The sequence below is a fragment of the Sapajus apella genome, unplaced genomic scaffold (assembly GCF_009761245.1).
Source record: "Sapajus apella isolate SASKATOON/1434 unplaced genomic scaffold, GSC_monkey_1.0 scaffold7, whole genome shotgun sequence".
NCBI lineage: Eukaryota > Metazoa > Chordata > Mammalia > Primates > Cebidae > Sapajus > Sapajus apella.
Window position 1 is genome coordinate 39,323,605 of NW_022436947.1, and position 22,449 is coordinate 39,346,053.

At 36.0% G+C, this 22,449-nt stretch overlaps 1 protein-coding gene and 1 pseudogene across 17 annotated transcripts in view; one reads left to right on the forward strand and one right to left on the reverse strand.

The window, feature by feature from the left end:
- The window catches only part of MAGI2 (membrane associated guanylate kinase, WW and PDZ domain containing 2), a 1,439,413-nt gene that overhangs the window by 454,468 nt on the left and 962,496 nt on the right, over positions 1 to 22,449 (reverse strand). For all 17 annotated transcript variants that reach the window (XM_032275750.1, XM_032275745.1, XM_032275743.1 and 14 more), the window contains one exon: positions 16,830 to 16,909. In XM_032275750.1, coding sequence (XP_032131641.1) covers positions 16,830 to 16,909 — 80 coding nt within the window. The remainder of the gene's footprint in view (positions 1 to 16,829; positions 16,910 to 22,449) is intronic.
- LOC116549993 lies at positions 13,626 to 14,146 on the forward strand (annotated as a pseudogene).

Below are 22,449 nucleotides of genomic sequence, written 5' to 3' on the forward strand. Positions count from 1 at the left end.
CGTTAACTAGGTTTGAAGATGATCATCTCTTATCCTTTTAAATGTTGCATCACCATTTTTTTGCTGCTACTATGAATTTGCCCTCATGGAAAACTTTATTTTTCCAATTTGTATCAATGTCTTAAAACTGCTATCTCATATTTTGTTTAAAAAATTCAGTCATTTCTTTGCTGGATTTGTCTGTGAATTTATATACATATGCCATACACAAAAGGAAAACCTCCTTTGAATAGAAGGCAAGAACTTTCAAGATGATGCAAATGTAGACAAATACTATATAACCCAGAAGCACCTGTAATATTTACTAAATCAAAAATTTACAATCTATTTCCCACAAGGCTGCAAAGGAGCCAACGAACATCTTTTTTAATAATAAGAAAAAAATTAAAGGATTGCACATTGCCCTTGAAGAAAGCTAAGCATTTAATAAGTTGAAGACACTTTTTACCATTCTTTAGGGAATACTGTATTTCTAAGAATGGCAGGTAACATGTGCTCTGAATGATACTAGCAAATGGTAACTACAATATCATTCCTTTTAATGCCATGTATAAACTCAGTGGAATGTTGGGAGAGCACTCAAGCATTGCTCTAAGCATGAATTCCCAAGGTGCACAATAATGCTAAGTACATCATCCTAAACATATGCTGTTGTTTGTGTTTTCAGTTTCTGCTTATGACAGCTATAGTGGTACTGATGCTCAGCATCGTCTAGGAGAGGAAGCTGGTGAGCCTTATAAATCCCAGGGACTCCTGATGGTTGTCTAGCCCTGGGCTCTGCTGAATGCCTAGTGGCAAGGTAGTATGGAGAAAGGTCACCAGCTGAGGAATCACAAGGGAAGGATTCCAATTGCAGTTCTACCAGCAATTAGTTTGGGGGAAATCACTATACCTCTGTAAGCCTTGATCTCTTAAATGTGAATATTAATTTTTACTATTTCAGAAAGTGCTCGTTAAGATAATAATTGACGTCTATGAAAATGCTTTAGAAAAATAAAATGTTTCATGAACAATAAATACCTACAAAAGCAACTGAAGCACAAGATCACAGAGCCTGTAATAGAAACTCAAGTGTCTCTGGATTGCTACCATTTGATTCCATCACTTAGCTATTTCTCAACTAACCTGTAGGCTTCTTGGCTGGGGCCCAGGACTACATTTTCTATAGCTTAAGACCATCATATGTAGGATAATACATTTAATCTACAGATTTTCTTTTTGATGGCACACAAGTGTCTGCCTCGGTTCTCCTACAACTTTGTAACATTTCTGCCTTCTATCTTCACTATGCTCATCTATTTTTATACTTACATATGACTATACTTGCTTCAATCTCAGCTTTAGTCATAAAAATCTACTGTTCTCTCCCATCCATAACCTTCCTCCAAGTAAATCCACATATAAAATAAGTTTCTTTCTCTCTGGTATGACATACTCTTCAATCCTTTAAAACTCAGTGCAAACATCCATCTTCTAAATGAAGTCCTTCCTAATTGATCCAGGTGCACTGACCATGCTCACTTTTTCACCATGCCCAATGATGTACAAGACACAGACACGCTGACACACATACACACATATTCATTCATTCCCTTATGCAGTTATACCTGGATGCAGTGGTTTCCTTTTGGAGATCTAAACACAACATCTCTTCAACCTTCCTCATTCCAAATAAACTCACTGGTAGAAAGCTCTAAGTCAGAAACAGACCAAATAAAAAAGCCCAAAAGTGGAAGGGAAGAAGAGAGGGAAGAAGGAGAGTGAGGACAAATCTTCACTAAGTTCTCTGGTCGATGTATATAAAAGGTGAACTAGCCATGAAACTGCGACAACCTCCCCTAACTCAATGCTTTGGTTTTTCGTTACCATCTGAGCCCCTGTCATCACCAGGGAGCAGTCTCTGGCATATATTAGGTTACGCACCCTGCATCCCCACAATAACAATGATAACAGTGTGTTTTAGGTTTTATAGTTTACAAAGGCTTTCTCAGATACTATCCCATAGGCTGATATGACTGTTAAGATTAAACCAACGGGAATGTTATCTTATTTGAGAAAAAAAATGATCACATATTTCTCTTTATTTATATACAAGTTGGGTTTCGTGTCTACAAATTGCGTAAAGGGAACTGTTGGCTTTACAGAAGCAGGCATCTGGTAAACTACAAGTTGTGTACAGACAGTGAAAAAGGAATCTGTGTGATTGTGCATCAGCTTAGAAGATCAGATTTTCATTTGGCTGTGCTCCCAAGAAAACCCACCGGCTGGATTTCAGACTGGATAGAAGGGGTAATTTCAAAATCATGCTGCACGAAGGGCTAATATGACACAACTCCAGGTATTAGGATTATAACGAAATTAAATATAATGGTGATTGAGGACTGCCAAGCCCCACTGATGAACAAAGCATAAGGCAGCACCTGTTAAAAATTCAGAGATCTATATATTTTAAATAAACCTCAAGCTTCAAATTCTATGAATCCAGATTCTTTGTACAAAATAAATTAAGTTTCCAGTAGAATCTGAATGGCAAATGGACAAATAAGACCAGGAGATTGTCAACCCACACACACACTAATGAAGACATAATCTTTTACCTGTAGAAGTTAATGAAAATTTCCCACATAAACGTGACAAACAAATACAACAGATTTGTTTTCCTAGAAAACATAGCTGTTATATAATATTAAAATAATCATAAAGTTAATTTTAAATATTAACTTAAAACATGCTCACACAAACATAGGGAACTCAATTCAAAGGTAAATACTCTGACGTTTTCGCTAAAAACTCACTTAGGCTATTGGAAAGCTATTATTTTTTGTTGTAAAATGAAAAAAAAAAGCTGGGAAGTCCACATCATAGTACTTCAAGTTTTAAGTTGTTCAGCTATCTCTTTCTTGGGTCATAATTTTATCAGGAGTTCTCTCAGTACTTGGGGTTCAAATCCACATTCTATCAATATACCAAGTTGGCATTTGGACCTTTTCGAACTCCAGCCCTTAGAAAGATCCATGAGAGTTACTATCTGAATCTTGTGTGTATGCTTTTTAAATGGCAACAACACAGTTTTAGTAATGAGAGTGGAATAAAAGAAACAATAGCAACAGCTAGCATTACTTCCAAGAAAAAAAATAAAATTAAATGGAATGATACATAAGTCACATAGCATCTTGAATATAAACACATAAACCCTCGATTGATGCTGAATATGGAAAGCAAGGTGAAAGAAAAGCTGGATAGTACACTATTGTGAGCAGTGAAAGGGGACATTCTTTTAGGTAAAGGCAGTTTTAAGAGAACACATTTTATGAAATATAAGAAAGATTTTCCTCCATGAAGGACTTCATAGAGACACATACAGAATAAAGATTAAAAGAACACAGGTATGAATAATAGTTTAGTAATAGAAAGAACTTGAAAGGAAAGGTTATATAATAAATGCAGACCTGGCTAGAGTAGGAGTGGAAGATGGAGTAAACTAAAATTACCTAGAAATAATAACATCATAGAAATGAAGCTTAATTGAGCAATGAGAAATGGGTATAGCATTTAAATGTATTCATAATAGCAGAGAGAATTAATCAGAGTTGACAAGTAAGAAAGAGTCATCAGCATCTACGTGGGAAGCAAAGCCACAGGATTGAGAACAATAGCATAGGGACAAGGGGTGAGGAGAAAAGAGAAGGTCACCAAATGAAGTAATCTAGTTGACGTTGAACATTTGGGAGTGATTCTAAATCCAACCCATCTTTAAAATTCTGCTCAAATTCCACCTCTTATACCAAGCCTTCTCTGAACATTCCTGGGTTCACAGTTGTGGTTCCTCTCACTCTTGTTTGGTGGGTGATGATTTCTCACACCATTGCTAAACTCTCCTCCTTATTTTTGAAGAGCTTAGTATACTATCTACCCCGCTGTACTGCTGTTGAAAGCTAGGTTCAGAAGCTGTATTCATTTGCATTTTTCATGGCAAATAGTTCAATTCTACAAGCAGAGTGGGTATCCAACAAGTGTTTGTCATACGGACAACCAGATCAGCTTACTTTGTTTGCACATAAATTGCTTTAAAATGAGTAAAATCACTTACGGTATCATGTAAGAACTAAGTACTAGAATTGGAAGGAAAAGGCCACTTTTTTTGGTAGCTTTGAACCACTAGCATGGGGGTGGAATAAATCAGCCTCAAAGGAAAAGTTTAGGTTAGTTAAACCAATGTGAAGGCAAAGAAGGAATATAAATCAGAATATGTTGAAAAGATAATGTGGGAGAAATTAAAATATATCTTAATGAAAACAAATATTGGGAAATCAGTAAAAATTATCAAGGCTTAATTTTATTGGTCAAATATGGAAAATAATATAATCTCCAAGAATTACAACTTAATAGTAAGTTGTTCAAGGACAAATACAATCAATACAATTTCACATTGATTTTGCATGGGTGATTTGAAGTAGTACCTTGGGAATTGTGGTTCTAAGTCTATTTGGGTTCTTTACATAGTTTTGGTATCAAAATACCAAATAATGTTTGCTCTTTTTTGTCTGAAGGCAACATTTTTATGCTCAAGGAGTTCCAACAAAGAGCACATAAAATCCCAAGATGTTGGAAAGATAATTCCTGGTAGATATGGGTCTGTAACGGTAACATGGATAGCTGTGTGAGTGGCATCACTGAATAAATATTATTCCAGACACTTTGAGATGCTTCGTGGTTAGGTCACAATTATGCACTGAATCATATCATAAGTGCTCATTTTTTACCCTCACTAGTAAAAAAAATCCTTTTTAAAAAAATCATCATCAGCCTTGAAAAGCACTTTTTTATGATGCATAGCACTTAGGAAACCTTAAAATTACATGTACTGAGAGAGAAATCAGATTGTCTCACTTCAGCAACTGAAATTAAACCCCTCTTCTTTTTTCCAACTAAAAGACATAGTTAATGTTCAATTACTTGGCTTTGGGTTGATGATCTGGATCTGTTTCTCCCATTTCTGGGAGAACTTGTCTATAATATTCGGATCAGTGCATCACCTTTCTGTTTTGCTTTCTGCATTGTTGAGCAAACCTAACCACTGAGGGACACTTAATGCCATGCCTGGCAGTGTGATTGACAGAGACTCACTCACATTCAGTGCTTACAGAGATTGTTCCAATATTATGTGGACTATAGTGAGCATTTATTTTTTAAAATTGTGAAGGCAAAGAAATCAACAGAAGTTAATTCTTTTTAAAAATGTTGTAAGAACACAAAATATGACACTTATTTTAAAATATCTTTCAGAGAGCTAAATTTACCTTGTAAGTTTCAGAGTTTTATTAGTCTGCTCTCATGCTGCTAATAAAGACATACGGGAGACTGGGTAATTTACAAAGGAAGGAGGTTTAATTGATTCACAGTTCCACACGGCTGGAGAGGCCTCACAATCATGGTAGAAGATGAAGGGAAAGCAAAGGGGTGTCTTACATGGCAGCAGGGAAGAGAGCTTGTGCAGGGGAGCTCCCATTTATAAAACTATCAGATCTTCTGAGATCTTATTCACTAGCAGGAGAACAGTATGGGGGAAACCGTCCCTGTGATTCTATTATCTCCACCTGGCTGCACCTTTGACACATGGGGATTATTACAATTCAAGGTGAGATTTGGGTGGGGTCACAGCCAAACCATATCAAGAATGTAAATTATATGACATTTAATATAATTATAAAATTGTATTGATCAGTCTATTTACTGATATGATATCCTAGGGAAAGCAATAAGAATATTTGAAAAAAAATCCCTTCTATATATTTTACATACAAAGTCTTAAAGGAAAAATATTTTGTTTCCCTTAACATGTTTTTAGGCCTTAATGTCTCTAGTTTAAGCATCTTGTGGTATTAAATGGTGGATACAACATTGATACCCATTTTAAACTCCAATGACTTGGATCCAAGCCTCATTTGCTATTTACATTTATTAGATCAGGCCCTTAAATCCTTTGGACTATAACATAATTATCTGAAAAATGGGAGTTCAAAATCTCTATCTATGTCACAGAGTAGATTCAACAGAGAGATATATGTGAGAATATTTTCAAGTTTTAAAGTACTGTTACCACTGGTAGCAAAGGTCACATTTAGACATCTGGCTCCAAACAACATGGTGTAGACCCAATTTTCTCATTTTCTCCTCTCCAAATACAACTAAATACACTAGACACAATTCAACAGACATTCACAAAATACCCTGAAAGGTGGAAAGAAGGCATCAGGAATTAGGAATGACACCACAGCAAGTATGTAGGACTTTCTTTTCTCTCCCATATATCTCAGACAGTGTATCAGGAAGACCTTCAGCCTGGAATGGACAACAGGCATATCAACAAACCAGAAAAACAAGCCAACAAAAGAGAAAAGCCTGCTTTTTCTGGACAAAAGGCAAGGAAACGAGGAGAGCAGCCTTTTTCCTGACTCAAATCTAGAACCTGTTAGTGGTGACATCAGTAGATCCCAGAAAGGGTAACACATCTTGCATCAGTAGTGGCAGCTGGATGCACCTGCAGTGGTGACATCAGTGAATCTCGTATGGGTGACCTATGCTCTTCCCCATACCTGCCTATATCATGTAGGCAGAGACAAAAGGCCAGAGAAAACACTTTCCATCCTAGAGATCTAACATCTAACATCCTTACTAGCAATAACAGGTGACCAACAGAAGTGCTTTCCATAACTTGCAAGTGGCACTAGCAAGAATGTATCAGGAGCTCCCAAGTCAGGAGAACTAAGCAGACCAAAATAGCATGGAAGAGCTCTGCAAAGTAAACTGCATTTGGAACTACAGCCTGTGAAATAGGCCAGAATCTACATACCAAACCAAAACAGGAACATTCTTGGCTAAAATAATAGATTTTACTTTAAATGTCCATTTAAAAAGGGTCTGTATAAAGAATGTCCAGGATAAACATAAGCCATGAACCAGGAAAAACAAATTGGATGAGAAAAGACAATAAACTAAATCTGATAACCAAGAAAAATAAAATGTCAAATTTATCTGACAAGGATTTTAAAGCAGCCATCATAAAATTGCTTTAACAAGCAATTGTGAATTCTCTTGAAACAAAAAAAAAATCTCAGTAAAGATATGGAAGTTATGAAAAAGCACTAAATAGAAATTATAGGATGGAAAAATAAAATAATAGGAATTAGTAGCTTTCTGGGTGGGTCAGTAACAGAGTGGATATAATAGGACAAAACAATGAAATTAAGGACAGATTCACAAAGTTTATTCAAAAAATTCAAAAACTTGAAATTGTTTCTAATTCATCAACTTGGAAGAAATGGACCAATTCCTATAAAACTACCAACTACCAAAACTAATGAAATGAAGTGCATAACCTGAATAATCCCATAACCGTTAAAGCAATTGAATTCATAATTAAAATCTTCTTGAAAAAAATCTCTAGGACAGTTGTTTCACTGGAGTTTTGCCAAACATTTGAAAAAAGAGTTGACACCAATTTTACACAATCTTTCCCAGAAAATAGAAGAGGAGGGAATGCTTACCAACTCATTTTATGTAGCCGGTATTACCCTGATACTGAAATCAGATCAAGACAGTACAAAAAAAAATTACCGACCAGTATTTCTCATGAATAGAGACACTAAAATCCTCAATAAAATATTATCAAGTTAAACAAAACAGTATATTAAAAGAATTATTCACCATGTCCAAGTGGGACTTATCCCAGGTATGCAAGGTTGATTTAACATTTGAAAATCAATGTAATCTACCATGACAAGAGTTTAAATAAGAAATATCTTATGATTATATCAATGGAAAATAGTCTATGTAGGAATAACAAGAAATCTATTCCTACAAATAAATGAATTCAGCAAGGACATGAGATCTAAGACTAACACACGAAAATTAATCTCATGTATATATTCTAACAACAAACATGCAGAGATGGAAATTAAAAACACAATACCCCTTTACATTGCTTAAAAAAATAGAATGCTTAGGTATACACTAAACAAAATGTGCAATGTACTTTTGCTGAAAATTACAAAATGCTGATGAAGGAACTAAAAGAAGCCTGAAATAATTGGAAGGGTTTATCATGTTCATGGATTAGAATACTCAGTACAGTAAAGATACATATTATTGTCAAATTAATCTGGAGATTTAATGCAGTTCCTATCAGAAATCCAACAAGATTTTTGTAGTCTTAGAAAAGCTTATTATAAAATTTATATAAAAAAGCAAAAGACCTAAAATATCTAAAACAACTCTGGTGAGAGTAAAGTAGGAAATATCACTGTATTAGTCTGTTCCCACACTGCTATAAAGAACTTCCTGATACTGGGTGATTCATAAAGAAAAGCAGTTTAATTGACTCACAGTTCTGCATGGCTCGGGAGGCCTCAGGAAACTTATAATCATGGCAGAAGGGGAATCAGGCACATCTTAAATGGCGACAGTTGAGAGAAAGAGTGTACGAGAGTGCAGGAAAAAATACCATTTATAAAACCATCAGATCTTGTGAGAATTCACTCACTATCATGAGAACAGCATGGGAGAACTGCCCCCATAATTCAATCACTTCCCTCCCTTGACATGTGGGGATTACAGGTCCCATCCTCAACACATGGGGATTGCAACTCAAGATGAGATTTCAGTGGGCACATAGAACCAAACCATATCAATCACTCTATCCAAATATTAAGGTTTACTATGTAGCTGCAAAAATCAAGACAGTGTGGTACAAGTGAAGGGATAGGCCCATAGATGAACAGAAACCAACAGTTTATGACAGAGGTGCACACACAATTCCATGGAAGAAGGAAAGCCTTTTCAACAAACGGTGCTCAAACAGTTGGACATCCAGAGGAGAAAAACAATTTGAGAGAGAGAGAACCTTAACCTAACTATTTTACCTTAAACAAAAAGTCACTCAAAATACATCACAGACTTAAACATAAAAAATAACACTATACAATATTTAGGATAAGACATGAAAAAAATATTTGGGACCTGGGGCTAGATTGAAGAGACCTCAGACTTGATACCAAAGTCTGATTCATAAAAGGGAAAATGGTAATCTGGATTCATCAAAGTTAAAAATATTTATCTGCAAAAGATCCTGTTAAGTGGATAGAAAGACGAATTACAGACTGGGAGAAAATGTTTGTAAACAACATATCTGGCAAAGGAACTTGTATACATAAAGAACTTCCAAAACTAAGTTTAAAAAGCAAACAAACTAGGCAAAAGACATGATCAGATTTGCACTGATTAGGATATACATATGACAAATAATCACATAAAAATATGTCCAATATCACTAGCAGTTAGGGAAATGCAAATTAAGACAAAAAAAATCAGTATCACTACATACATATCAGAATGGCTAAAATTTAAAAAATACTCGTGACCTCAAATGCTGGCAAGGATGCAGACAAACTGGATCACTTGTTCACTGCTGGTGGGAATGTGAAAGAGTATACTCACTCTAAAACAGTTTGGCAGTTTGTTCTAAAACTGAAATGCACTTAGTATATAATCCAGCAATTGCACTCTTGGGTAGTGAGAGAAGTGAAAAACCTATGTTAACACAAAAATGTGTATGCAAATGTTCACAGCAGCTTTATTCATTCACATTAGCCCCACACTGCATACAACCCACAAGTCCTTCAATGGGTACCCTAGAGGAGACTGTGGTATATCCATGTCAGAGTCTTCAGGCATAGTATACAGCAACAAAAGTTGCAAATTATTGATATACACACTAGAATGTATTTCAACAGAATTATTCTGACTGGAAAAGTCAATCTTAAAAGTTTATACACTTTATGATTCCACTTGTATAATATTTTTGAAAGAAAGTTATTGAAGTGAAGAACAGATCAGAAGCTGACAAGGTTTAGGGATTGGTCAGGGGAAGGAGATGAGCATGGCTATGAAGGGGTAGCATAAGGGAGCCCTGTGGTGAAGCAGTTCTGAATTTCAATTGTGGCCATACTTATGTATAACTACACATGTGATATCATCACATGGAAACGCACGCACACACGCACACGCGCGCACACACACACACGAGTACTTGTATGCCTGACAAAATATGACGTAAGCTCTGTAGATTGTACCACTATCAATTTTCTGGTTTTGATATGGTACAATATTTATGTAAGTTAACACTTGGGGAGGCTAATGAGGGTGTCTAACACATTCCTGTAAATTCCTTAGTAACTTCCTGTGAATTTATAATTATTTCAAAATTGAAAAAGGTTTTAGAAAGTCACATTTGAAAAATTTTGAAATCATTCTGCTACTGTGTAAAACAAACAAATTTGCTGATGTCAATATTATTTTAAAAGTTGTATGCATTAAGGAGTAATGACAAGATTTCAGTCATTGCTCTATATGCAAGTAACTTGAGCAATTAAGAAGCAAAATTGGACAGAATTCTGTAATTCTTACATAGGCACTACTTTATAGCCACATGAAATATTAACAGGTAGAAGGGGGAAATATATAGATCATTAGTGCAGGAAGTGTATCCAAAATGCTTAATAACTTATATGGTCTGGACATCAACCAAACAATAACAGAATCTGGGACCAATGAGAACAGATGCCAGTCACAAACCAAAATTTGGTACTAGTGCACAATAGTGGAATATCCAACCTAAATGATTTATTTTGGATAAACTGTTCTATTTACTCCACAAAAGACTTGCATGCCTAAAATGTTGGTATTTGTGAGTACTTCCGACCCGAAAAGACTGGAAGGGGCACTATATTATTGGATGAAGCATACCTCAACATGTTGCTAAAGCAAATCATGACTAATAACAGTCAATTACAAAAAAAATGCTTCTATTAGGATATTTGAAATTTCCTCATTTTTTACAAACACATATGAAATATCAGTACAAAAACAAAATCACATTCAAGTTAATTTATCACATTTCAAGATGGGTATTCAATATTTTCATATAAATAAATTTTACAATTTTGAAGTCTTAGTACTTGAATAGTTAATTCTGTTAGAATCTCTTTATCAATTCTTTCCTCAAGGAAACCTTCCTCAAAGGTGCTTTGCAAACATAATCTTAGCAGGTTTATCAGATTAGAAAGATAAACACTGAAAGGTAAAATTAATTTGGTCATACTTAATCTTCTTGAGAAATTAGGATCACTAATTATCAAAACAAATTTAATGAGAAAGGCCAAAGCTCCTATTTAAGGGAAGATAAACAATGTAATTTAGAAACAGAATTTGAAATATGAACATAAAATTATGCATCTTTTAATCTGTGTATCAGTTTTATAAAACTCATTTATGGAATGAATTGAAACTAATTAGTGTTTTCTACTATTTTCGAAAGGAAACTTCCTTCTGCAAAAACATCCTATTTAATAAGTATTATGAAGCATGGCATATGCTGCCTTTGTTCATGTACATTTTGGGTACTTTTTTTAAAAAAAAGATAGATTAAGTAATTAGTTCAAGCATTAGTTATTTCCAGTTGAAATGCACTAGTCATGCAGGTAAATGGGTTAAGATTATGTAATGTTTTTTCCTGTAATAACATAAGAAAACTCACTTAATATTCATACATATGGAATACAGAAACAAAGTCACCCAGTTCAGGCAGATGTACAGACAGCTTAACAAGATGAAGGGGGAAGCCCCCCAGTGTATTACTATCAGGCTGGAATTAGCTAGATGGATAATTTTTGCCTATATGGATTTGTTCATTTCTGTTTAGCCAAGATATTCTATAGTAATTCAAAGCTGTTAAGGTAGGATAACTATTTTGAGTTTTTACCAGTTATCTTCTATAAGACTCAACTGCTGGTTCAGAGTACTACATGAAGGAAAGAAAATGAGCAGTTATTTAGAATTTATGGTGCTACAATCACTGTGCTTCTAAAATGTGAAAATAAATCTGCATGAAAGATGTATAATTCCCATTTTATAGGTAAGAAAATCTAGGCTCCCAGAGATTCAGTACCATGCCCAAGAACCCACAGACTGAGGTTTGGAACAATTTTTCCTGACTCCAAATCTTAAACAATTTCTTTATCTGTACATTATACTGTGATCCTACTGAGTTTAATAACATTTTGACTTTAAAAAAGAACGGTCCTACAAGGCTTAATTCACTTTTGATATGGATTCTAACCCAGCAATGATCATGGGATGTCAGCACAGAAATGCCTGTGATTGAAAATGTCTCAGGAGGATCCCATACTACTGCCTCTGAGAGGACAGACAGGATGGTGCTTTATACATACTTTAAGCAATCTTGCATCCAATTTATTTTGTGGTTAACTGCTATTTCTGTGGTATTTTAAAAAAGACTATATTGGCTTGCTAAACAGCACTCCCCCAAAAACTAATATTAGAATCCAGTAGTAGGTGGAGACGTTTTTTTCTGCCATGTACACTGGTGCTAAAACTCCAAAAGTGTACAGAGCTGTGACAAATGCACAGAACATAATGGCTTCAGCATTTTCAACCCAACTGTGAGAGAAGGAAGTATGTTTTTACGTTTAGTAGCAGTATTATCTTTTAGGTAAAAAGGCGAAGTGATTGCTATAGTGTCAGTAGAATAAATGCTTCTTTAATATGTATCTGTACTGAGCCATCCATGTCCTCTTTTTCTCCTTAATACCAATGAGAAAACTTTTGTGATTTTTTTCCTCTAGACTAGTTTCCCCTCTCATCTCTCTTTCACTTGTCTTCCTCCTGTACTAATTGACCTAGGAATTAACTTTACTCATTTAAGCAAATGGATCTGAAGATGCAAACATTTCCGGATATATATCTACATACACATACATACCTCTATATATTCATACATAATAGGCACATACATGACAATATCTTCAGTGATCAACATATAAATTATGATAACAATAAAGATTTTATGACAGTTGGCCCAGTAACATCCAAAATGTACAATTTAAAAATAACTGCACTAAAATTTCTGCTGCCAGATAGGATGCAGTGAGTAGCTTATTAGCCATGAGAAAACAGAAAGTCTAGATAAAATGTAAAACAATAAGCAATTTTTTCACCAGAAACTACCTGAAGCAACATGTTGTAGAAGGTCTAAGATCCTCAAAAGGGAACCCTGGAGAGGTGAGGGAAGAATCTGAAGCTGCTTTTGTTTAGTCTGGGCTCTCACAACAGTATAGACTTGGCCTGGAAGAAGACCGCTGATGGACATGAAAGAAATCGGAAGTGAACACTCTTGAGGGACTGGGGTGACAGAGACGTGAGAGATCTCAAACAGTTAATCAGTTATCTCCTGACACTTGTCAATTCTGCGGCTGCAGGATCTAGAGGCAAAGAGCTAAGCTAAATCCCCTGAAAAGCATCTCAGATTTTTGGGAGTCTGGCAGCCCTGAGAAGAAAAATACTTAAAAATATTGGTGTTCAAGGCCTGCCAAAATTAGAGCCCACACGAATGTGGTAGGTTACGGTTTGCCCTGAGGACCAAATTCAGCCCACCCCTATTTGTGTGTGGCCCCTGGGCTAAGAACATTTAACACATCTTTGAATAGTTGAGGAAAAATCAAATAATTATTTTGTTATGTCAAAGTATATAAAACTTGCCCTGGCCCAAGATGGCGGATGAGGTAATCTGACGTGTTGTGGCTGAGATTCTGGTGCTGAAGACTAACGCAGGACACCGAGATCAAGAGTTGTGGGTGCAGCGACTAAAGGAGGAGTATCAGTCCCTTATCTGGTACGTGGAGAACAACAAGAATGCTGACAACGATGGAGCCCAACAAGAAAGGGACTCAGTGGTTTGGAAAATGTTGGTATAGCTATAACCTCTGGACATGACAGTTTGACATTCCTATCACATATCCTACTACTTCCCCAGAAATTGCAGTCCCTGAGCTGGATGGAAAGACAGCAAAGATGTACAGAGGTGGCAAAATATACCTGACAGATCATTTCAAGCCTTTGTGAGCCAGGAATGTGGCCAAATTTGGACTAGCTCATCTTGTGGCTCTGAGACTGGGTTCAGGGCTGGCAGTGGAAATCCCTGATCTGATTCAGAAGGGCGTCATCCAGCACAAAGAGAAATGCAACCAATGAAGGACCAAGCCACTGATGCAGGGCAGAGGGATATTTGATAGGCTACAGTCCTGTTTTCCCATGTACCACACTTCACTCAGCTAACTGCTTCCCCTTACCCTCTACCTCTGGTTGTTACTGAGTAGCTGCAGGAGGCATTGCTGGGGTGGGGAGGGGAAGACCAAAACACCAAGCAGTATTGCTGTTCAGTTTCTAAGGCTGCACAGGGAAGGGAAAGACTGGGCTTTGGAAAATCAAGAGGCAATTTATATCCTCCCCCTAAAGTGGAGCAACGTGTGATCCTATAGGCATAGTGGGTAACTGGGACATAATCTCTCCGGTAGTCTCTCATAGCGTCTCAGGAGACAACTCATCAATAAAAGCTGTTTCCTCTGGTTAAAAAAAAAGTATACAAAACTTAAAAAACTCATATTTTGATGTCCATACATAAATCCTTATCAGAATACACGCATGACCTTTATATATTGACATAAGATGCTTTTACATAATGAGTGGTTGCAAAGAAACTGGATGACCTGCAAAACCTAAAATCTTTATCGCCTGGCCCTTTACAAAAAATGTTTGCCAACCTGCACTATGCTGCTAGTTGAAAACTCTGATGGCCAGGGCAAACTCAACCCAACCTCACGTTGGCTCAGTTCTGGTTTGGATTAGGGTAATTAGCTTTCACTCTATCTGCCTAGCAGAGAAGTGGTAAACCTTTGCTGGAAAAAGATATCAACCACTGGAGCCTCTACATTTTTAAATACACACTCTATACATATTCCTGCATTCCAAAAATTACTGTACTAACTTTTCTCTGAGCTGAAGTGTGACACATATGAAGAAACGTGACTTAATTGGCAAGTTCAGTAGCAATTCATTAACATCCAATGTTGTAAATAAGTTATCTATGTCATTTAAAGAAAAGTAAAATATAGGTAACAATATTACCTAAAAGCACTTTTCTTGGCAAGAAAACTTAAAATAGGTGTCCAGAGTAATAACATTCTAACAAACTAGATGTTAGTTTCCACTGTAAAACGGTCCAATAATATAGAGTCTATGAATTATTTATTTTGTAGTAAATGAAAACAAATAGCAATTGACCAGTTACAAATCATCCTGATCTATAAACTGAATGGTAGAGCTCATTTCTCAGTGACATGTGGTTCAGAAAACACCAGCATCATATTTTAGGCTCTACCATCCTGTGAAGCCTGATAAGCACAGATGTGAGAAAAATGAATAGCACCAAAATATTATAATTATGCAATATGTTATGCCTGCATCTCTCCCAGGATTTTAAAATTTGACTTTAATAACTTTTTATAATAAAAAGAACAACTCAAAGGCGCAAGACAGCTGAGAAGTTCAATATGTCACAGAACTGCAAAATTGTTAAATTCACTTTAAGTAGGATATACTAAGGTTTTACATCTGTGACATAAGTAAATCATAACTCCTAGATATAACAGAACAGGTCATGTTAATTTTCAGACTATCACTTTTTGTAACACATGTCTTATTGGTGTCAATGACATATAACCTAATCATGCTTAAAAGTTCAGGTCAGACAATAATTTTCTGGGATTCAACTGTGTACAATTGTACTGCTACACAGAAAGGATACAGATATGGCTATGAATACAAAATTAAATATAGATACATCAAAAGTGAGTATTTGTACATTTATGTAAGTTCATATAAATTACAATCTCTAATTTTGAATTTAACTCAGTTCCTAGCCTGTGGACATTTACCTTATAGCATAGGAATGCACAATGTCATGTGGATATTATCTGAGAAAGTCAGAATTATGCTTGAAAAGAAAGGACTTTTAGAATGAGAAACTTTTTAAAAAGTTAACTTTTTAAAAATTTTGTTTAAAGTTCAGATATTCTCTGCTATTTTCTTCACCTTTAAGAGCTCCTCAATGACAGAAGCCTCTGAATTGAGCTCTAATAATTTAATCACATAAAGTCTGTGAATATCATCAAATAATAAATCATCAGAGTATGCTATTGATCATTTTACCTAAACCATAAGTGCTCCTTTAGAATTAAACTCAATATTAAAAAAATTGCAAATATCATCAGTAACAGACTTCACTCATATAGTTTACTAATCGAAAAACAAGGTTTACATTCATCTAGTCCTTAAAATTATTTTTGAAAAATTCTTCACACGCAGGAAAACAGTCTATTTTAAAGCAGGTCAATATTAGATGATTGAGAATTGGAAAATACTAAGGATATTCTAAGACATTTAGGCAACTGGTTATTTTATTCAAATGCTTGATTCAAGGAAAGTATGTCTTTACAGTTCTGATTCCTTAATAACTGCTAGAATGCTATGCCTTTGAAAACAAAATCAAATATTATAGTGCCACAAACTGTTTCTGTTATGCATCATATCTGACTCCAATTAAAAGATCAGGGTCCTCCGAGCGACATATTACAAACAAAAAATCCTTAGTAGGTAGTGGAAAGTCAGGCCAGGAGTCAGACAGAACCAACAGAGATGAGAGATGTGATATTCAGCACAGTCTCCTCAGAGAGAAAAAGCAAAACCACATGGCCCTGCTGAAATGCCGAGTTAATCCTCTCTCTTATCTGAGCACTAAATATTACATCCTTAAAATTGTTCCAACTAGATTACTGCCTCTTCAGGTGAGACTCTCGTTTAAGAAACACAAACATTCTCAAAGCACATTGCTGAAACATCGTAAAAACTTAACCTACCATTTTCTTTGCACTCTTCTGGAGGTTTAGCCTTTTTCGCAAGTCGTGGATCCAGCCATGATGTTGTCTTTGTGTTATGGCTGAAAAGAAAAGAGATCACTCTGAACAGACACATACTGAAAGGAATCAAGTTTATTCCTTAAGAAAAAAAAAGCAGGGTTAGTCCAACAAAATTGCAATCGATACACTTAATTTGCTTACTGGTTCTAAGTAGCCCTGAAGGAGTGTAAGAGTAATTGTGCAAGGCAGCTGTAAATTTGGCAACCTCAGCTCCCTGTCCTCAAAGCAGCTATTTTTATTAAAATCAACTAGAATGTTGCCAAGTTAACCTCATTGAAAATGCAGAACTCATCCAGCGCAAAAGGAATTTATTACAAATACAGGATTCTCCAGTTGGAAGAGCACAGTCCACAGGCTCTGATAATGTTTCCTGAGTTTTGCAAAAGAATTATTTTCATCTTAAACCTACCCTTTTCATAAACAGTTGTTTTGTTACTCTCTAACTACAGACCTGGCAGAGGCAGTACAATAGTAATGCAGATTATGGCATGTTCTTGAGATTCCTGCATTTTCTCAATAAGTGATTAATAGAAATTTTATCAACCAACATTAAGCTATCTTTCATCCAAATACTTTCAACCCAGATCAGAAGGCAGAAGACTGTCTGCATTCTAATGTTTCTGAAATGGAATTTCCAGAAATAATACATTTTTTTTTTGAAAAAATGTTTTCTTGTAAGACTTTTGCCAGAAATTTAAAAAGTAAAAGAGAGATATTCTTAAAGCAGTGTTTCTTAAAGTGGTTGTGGAATACCTGCATTGGAATCACCTGACGGACAATGTACTGTATATTAGCAATGCGTATTCTGGGTCTTCAAAGAATTATCAAATAAGAATCTCTGAGGTGGGGCTACACAACCTCCATCATTGGGGAGCACTCCCAGTATTTCTTATGCACATTACAATTTAAGAGCCACTCACAGCTCATAACTGCTCATTGGAGCTAAAATATTTACTGTGTACAGTTGTCTCAAGGGATCTCATCTACCAATGGACAAATTGTCAAGAATTCGACGTTTGTGAGGGTTTGGGGAAAAGAATGAACAAAGGCACAGGTGTGGGAACATGTGAGGTGTATACAGGAAACAGTCAGAAGGCCAATCAATGGAACATGAGAGAGAAGAATAGAAGATGGAAACAGAAATCAGAGCCAGATAATAGGCATACTTTAGTACAGTTGTAAGGAGGTCAAAATGATAATGATATAAATTTCACATGTATTCTCTTTCTTTAGTGAAATTTAACTACATTTTATCAACCATAGCCACAAATGTTAGCTAGATAATCTGTTATACCAGTCTGTACTTACAGTGAAGGTCAGAAGATTTGCCCAGGGATTATATTTAATTACAAATGTGTAAAAATCAAGTTCCCTCCTAATGGAGGAACTTTCAATCCAGGAAGGAGGGAAGATGGAGTCAAGATGGGTAGCAGAAAGCTATTTAAGATGTTAAATCACTCTTCAAATAGTATTTTCTGAATGATCATCCATCCCATCTGGCTATGTATAGAGCAATCTTTGATTTGCGAACTGTGACATAAAGACCCTTGAGTCATGAAGCTTCTGCTCCTGAAGAAAATACCATTTTATTTCTGACTTGTACATGGGATAAAGAGAAAGTGTTCTCCATCACATTCTTCACATTTAAGAGCTCCTTGATGACAAATGCCTCTGAACAGGACTTTAATAAGTTGATCAGAAAAGGGCTGTGAATTTGATCAAATAATAAATCATGAGGAGAGCATGCCAGCTTTTATTTTGCCTCAGTTTGACCCTTGTAAGATCTGCTGGTGCTTCATTATCAAGTTTCAGGCACTTTCATCTGGTTCTGGCCCTTGTTTGTAAGCCAATATAATCTAGTATTTTCTTCTGAACTGAAGACTTCACACTTGAGGATGCAGGTTCTGATTATTCGTAGTGTGAGGATGGGGGCACTGGGTTCAGTGTTTGCTGCTCTCATTTTGGCAAAAAGAAAAAACACAATCACTTAAAAAAATGCTCTTTATAAGCTGGGTGTGGTGGCTCATGTCTGTAATCCCAGCACTTTGGGAGGCCAAGGTGGGTGGATTACCTGAGGTTGGGAGTTAGAGACCAGCCTGACCAACATGGAGAAATCCCATCTCTACTAAAATTATAAAATTATCTGGATGTGGTGGAGGGCACCTGTAATCCCAGCTGCTCAGGAAGCTGAGGCAGAAGAATCGCTTGAACCCTAGAGGCAGAAATTGCAGTGAGCCAAGATCATGCCATTGCACTCCAGCCTGGGCAGCAAGAGCGAAACTCTGTCTCAAAACAAAACAAAAAACAAAACAAAACAAACAAACAAAATGCTCTTTATAGACGTGTCTCAGTTCAAAGTATATATGTGTCTATGTGTGTGTTGATGCCTATGTTTCTATGAGGTGGGGAGAAATCTTGGGAAGTAGTCAAGGAAAATACATTTTTCTTCTTTTGTCCTCACTTGCTTCTTCCAAATCCTTTCCCCTTTTTGGAAAAAAGTCACTTCTAAGCTCCTTAGACATATTCACAAAAGCAAACACATACATGAGTAAGATTAAGGGAACATTACTAAGCCACTGCAGGGAGTCAAATTACCATTTCTATTGCACACCACCATGGGTCTCAAATACTGGCTAATTTAGAAGAGAACTGTGAATTTTCCAGCTTTCTTGAGTTTATATAAAGCATTTCATTACAGGCTGATTTTTTTTAGGTTGAACTAGCATTAACGGTGTGTCACTTTAATACATTTTGACAGAATGAGTCTCTTATAGTTAACAGCATTTTTAGCTGATCTTCAGAAATGATTCTGAAATAAATGTGGGTAGTAGCTACCTTCAGTAATTGTCATAAACATCACATGAAGAGCTAGCACAGTATTTTTCAATAGTGGTTCTCACCAGCCTTGGAATTTACATGTTCTTCCAAGATGCCTTGCAAAAAGGATATTTTTAATGCATTGGGAGACAACAGACCAACCAGTCCTTCTACTTCCCTTAAATTACATATTTTAAACCTTAATAATTCCATTTGAAAACAGAATTAGGTGTTGGGCCGGAAACCGTGTTCAAAATGGGATCGTTGAGGGATTTTTTCACATTCTGCGTACTGTCTTTCAAGTTTAAGGAGGTGATTTCCTTTCACTTCCTAGCTAGGGCAGATTCAGGTGTATGACGTCGGTATTCTGTATTTATCCAAACTGTGTGTCACAAAAATACCAGGAAAAGAAAATGTCAATGCTATATAATTTTATATTTCAAGTTTCTTTAACAGAGACACATACAAATACATAGGCTACATTTGCACACAAACTTTTCTTATTCTAGCTGGGGAATGGAACAAATATTTTCTAGGAAAGGTTGAATCATACTATTACACTACTTCATGTATTTTGTAGGATAAAGTTAATGTGATGATCACAAAAAGTGAGAGGTCAAGTAAAAAGCCAGTAGCTATTTAAATTCAGTCAATGTCATATTTAAAAACCTGGATGAAAACCAAAAACAATGGTTTATCATATAGGCATATCCAAAACTCTTCTTTGATGTTCAGCTAAATACTGGGTCTATCTAGAGGACCCAGAAGTGAAATTTCAGTCAAGTTTGCATTTCTACTTTAAATTCATATCAGAATGGCCTTGAAAATATGCAATAGGCGGATCAGCAATGAACAGAAATTTCTGTACAATTTGTAACCTTAACCTTTGCCAAACTGACAGAGCAGCAAGTTAAATAATATCCTATCTTCTGAGAAAACATTCTTCTCACATAGAACATGCCTCATTTCAACAGGAAAAGCTATTTGCAGCCCAGCACACCATTGCAAAGTTATTCTCACTATCTCATATCATTTTCGATTGTCTACTGTGTCACAGACAGCAGCAGAACTTTCAGATATGTCCCCTCATTTAATGCTAACAAGCCTTTGTGGCTAAGTATTATGAATTCCATTTTATAGATGGAGAAACCCAGGTTAGGGGAAAGTGGGTAACTTGCCCAAGGCTAAACAGCTAGTGCGTGCAAGTGAAAGAGGCAGCTAGCATTAAATTAAGATCTGATTTCCAGGTACAAGGTTTTTTGTGGTCTGAAACCAAAGGCATCTGGAATCTCACACACGGCTTTTTATATTGGGGTGCTTCATTTCACTCCCTGGAATAGTAATCAAGGGTCTGTTTACCAGCTTCTACCAGTAGTTTAGAAACAGACTTTTATCTACCGTTTATGGATAATCACTACCTAAACTCCTTTTCAGGTGTAAATGCTTTGCACTAAGTATGATAGTAAGTTCCATGTACATAGAGACAAAAGAGAGAACTACGATTGAGGAAAAATTGATAATATCACTGGAAAAGTTTTCTCCTTGTAAACTTAAATTCTGTATTTGAATCACTTCCTCTTCCTTTTCCTTTTCTTCCTTCCTTCCTTCCTTCCCTCCCTCCCTTCCTCTCTCTTTCTTTCTTTCTTTCCTTTTCTTTTTTGAGACAGGATCTGGCTCTGTTGCCCAGGCTGGAGTGCAATGGCATGATCTTGGCTCACTGCCACCTCCACCTCCCGGGATCAAGCGATTCTCCCATTTCAGCCTCTCAAGTAGCTGGTACTAGGTGCATGCCACACACCGGCTAATTTTTTATTTTTATTTTTGTAGAGATAGGGTCAAATGCCTAAGATCAAGCGATCTGCCTGCTTTGGCTTCCGAAGTGCTGGGATTACAGGCGAGAACCACCACGCCTGGCCCGGAACCACTTTCACATCAAATTTTCTTCATTCAAATCTGAGTATTTTTCCAAAATGAAGTCTTTTTAGAAACCTGATTCATATAATGTACATATGAATATTTGGTCTTAGAAACTATATTAAACAAATAGGTTAGTAAGAAATACTATCAAAGGATGCAGTATTTCTTAGGAGCAAAACTTAAAATTTTCTTACAGATCACGCCATATTCTAATCTTTTGTTCCAGTTTTTTATTCACTCCACTGTTTGTCCAGTCAGGGTACAAACCTCTTTTTTGTTTCTTAGGTATATGCATAACTGGATCCTCAAGGGTAACCCAATTCAGACCTAATTTTAAAACATATTCTCCATTCCTTTCTGATTCTTTGTTTCCTTCTTTTCTTTCCTTCTTTAATATTACCAATCAGAGCCAAACAATGTTTTCACTGCTGTACAACTATTAGAAGAATTTTCTTTCAACTAAAATTTTCTTAGTGAAATGAAAAACTTATTATTAAACACACTTCTTTCCTTTGCTCTATTTTCTGTAAAACTAGAAACAGACTTAAAACAATGATAAATAAGTCCTCCAAATAGCCAATTCTGAATCTCAGTCTTAAACTGAGAGTTAAATGGTATATTTTTCCCCCTGGGAAATACTACGCCAGAAGAATAACAAGTGGTTAAAGCCAATGGCATTTGATTGCATAAAATAATCTTGTGAACAAGATAAACAAGGTTCAGGTAGATATTCTGGAGTCAACAGCAATTCAAAATGTCTATGGATGTTAAGGGTTCAATAGCAGTAGTGATATAGGTTCAGAGACAGTAATAAGACAGATTGTTG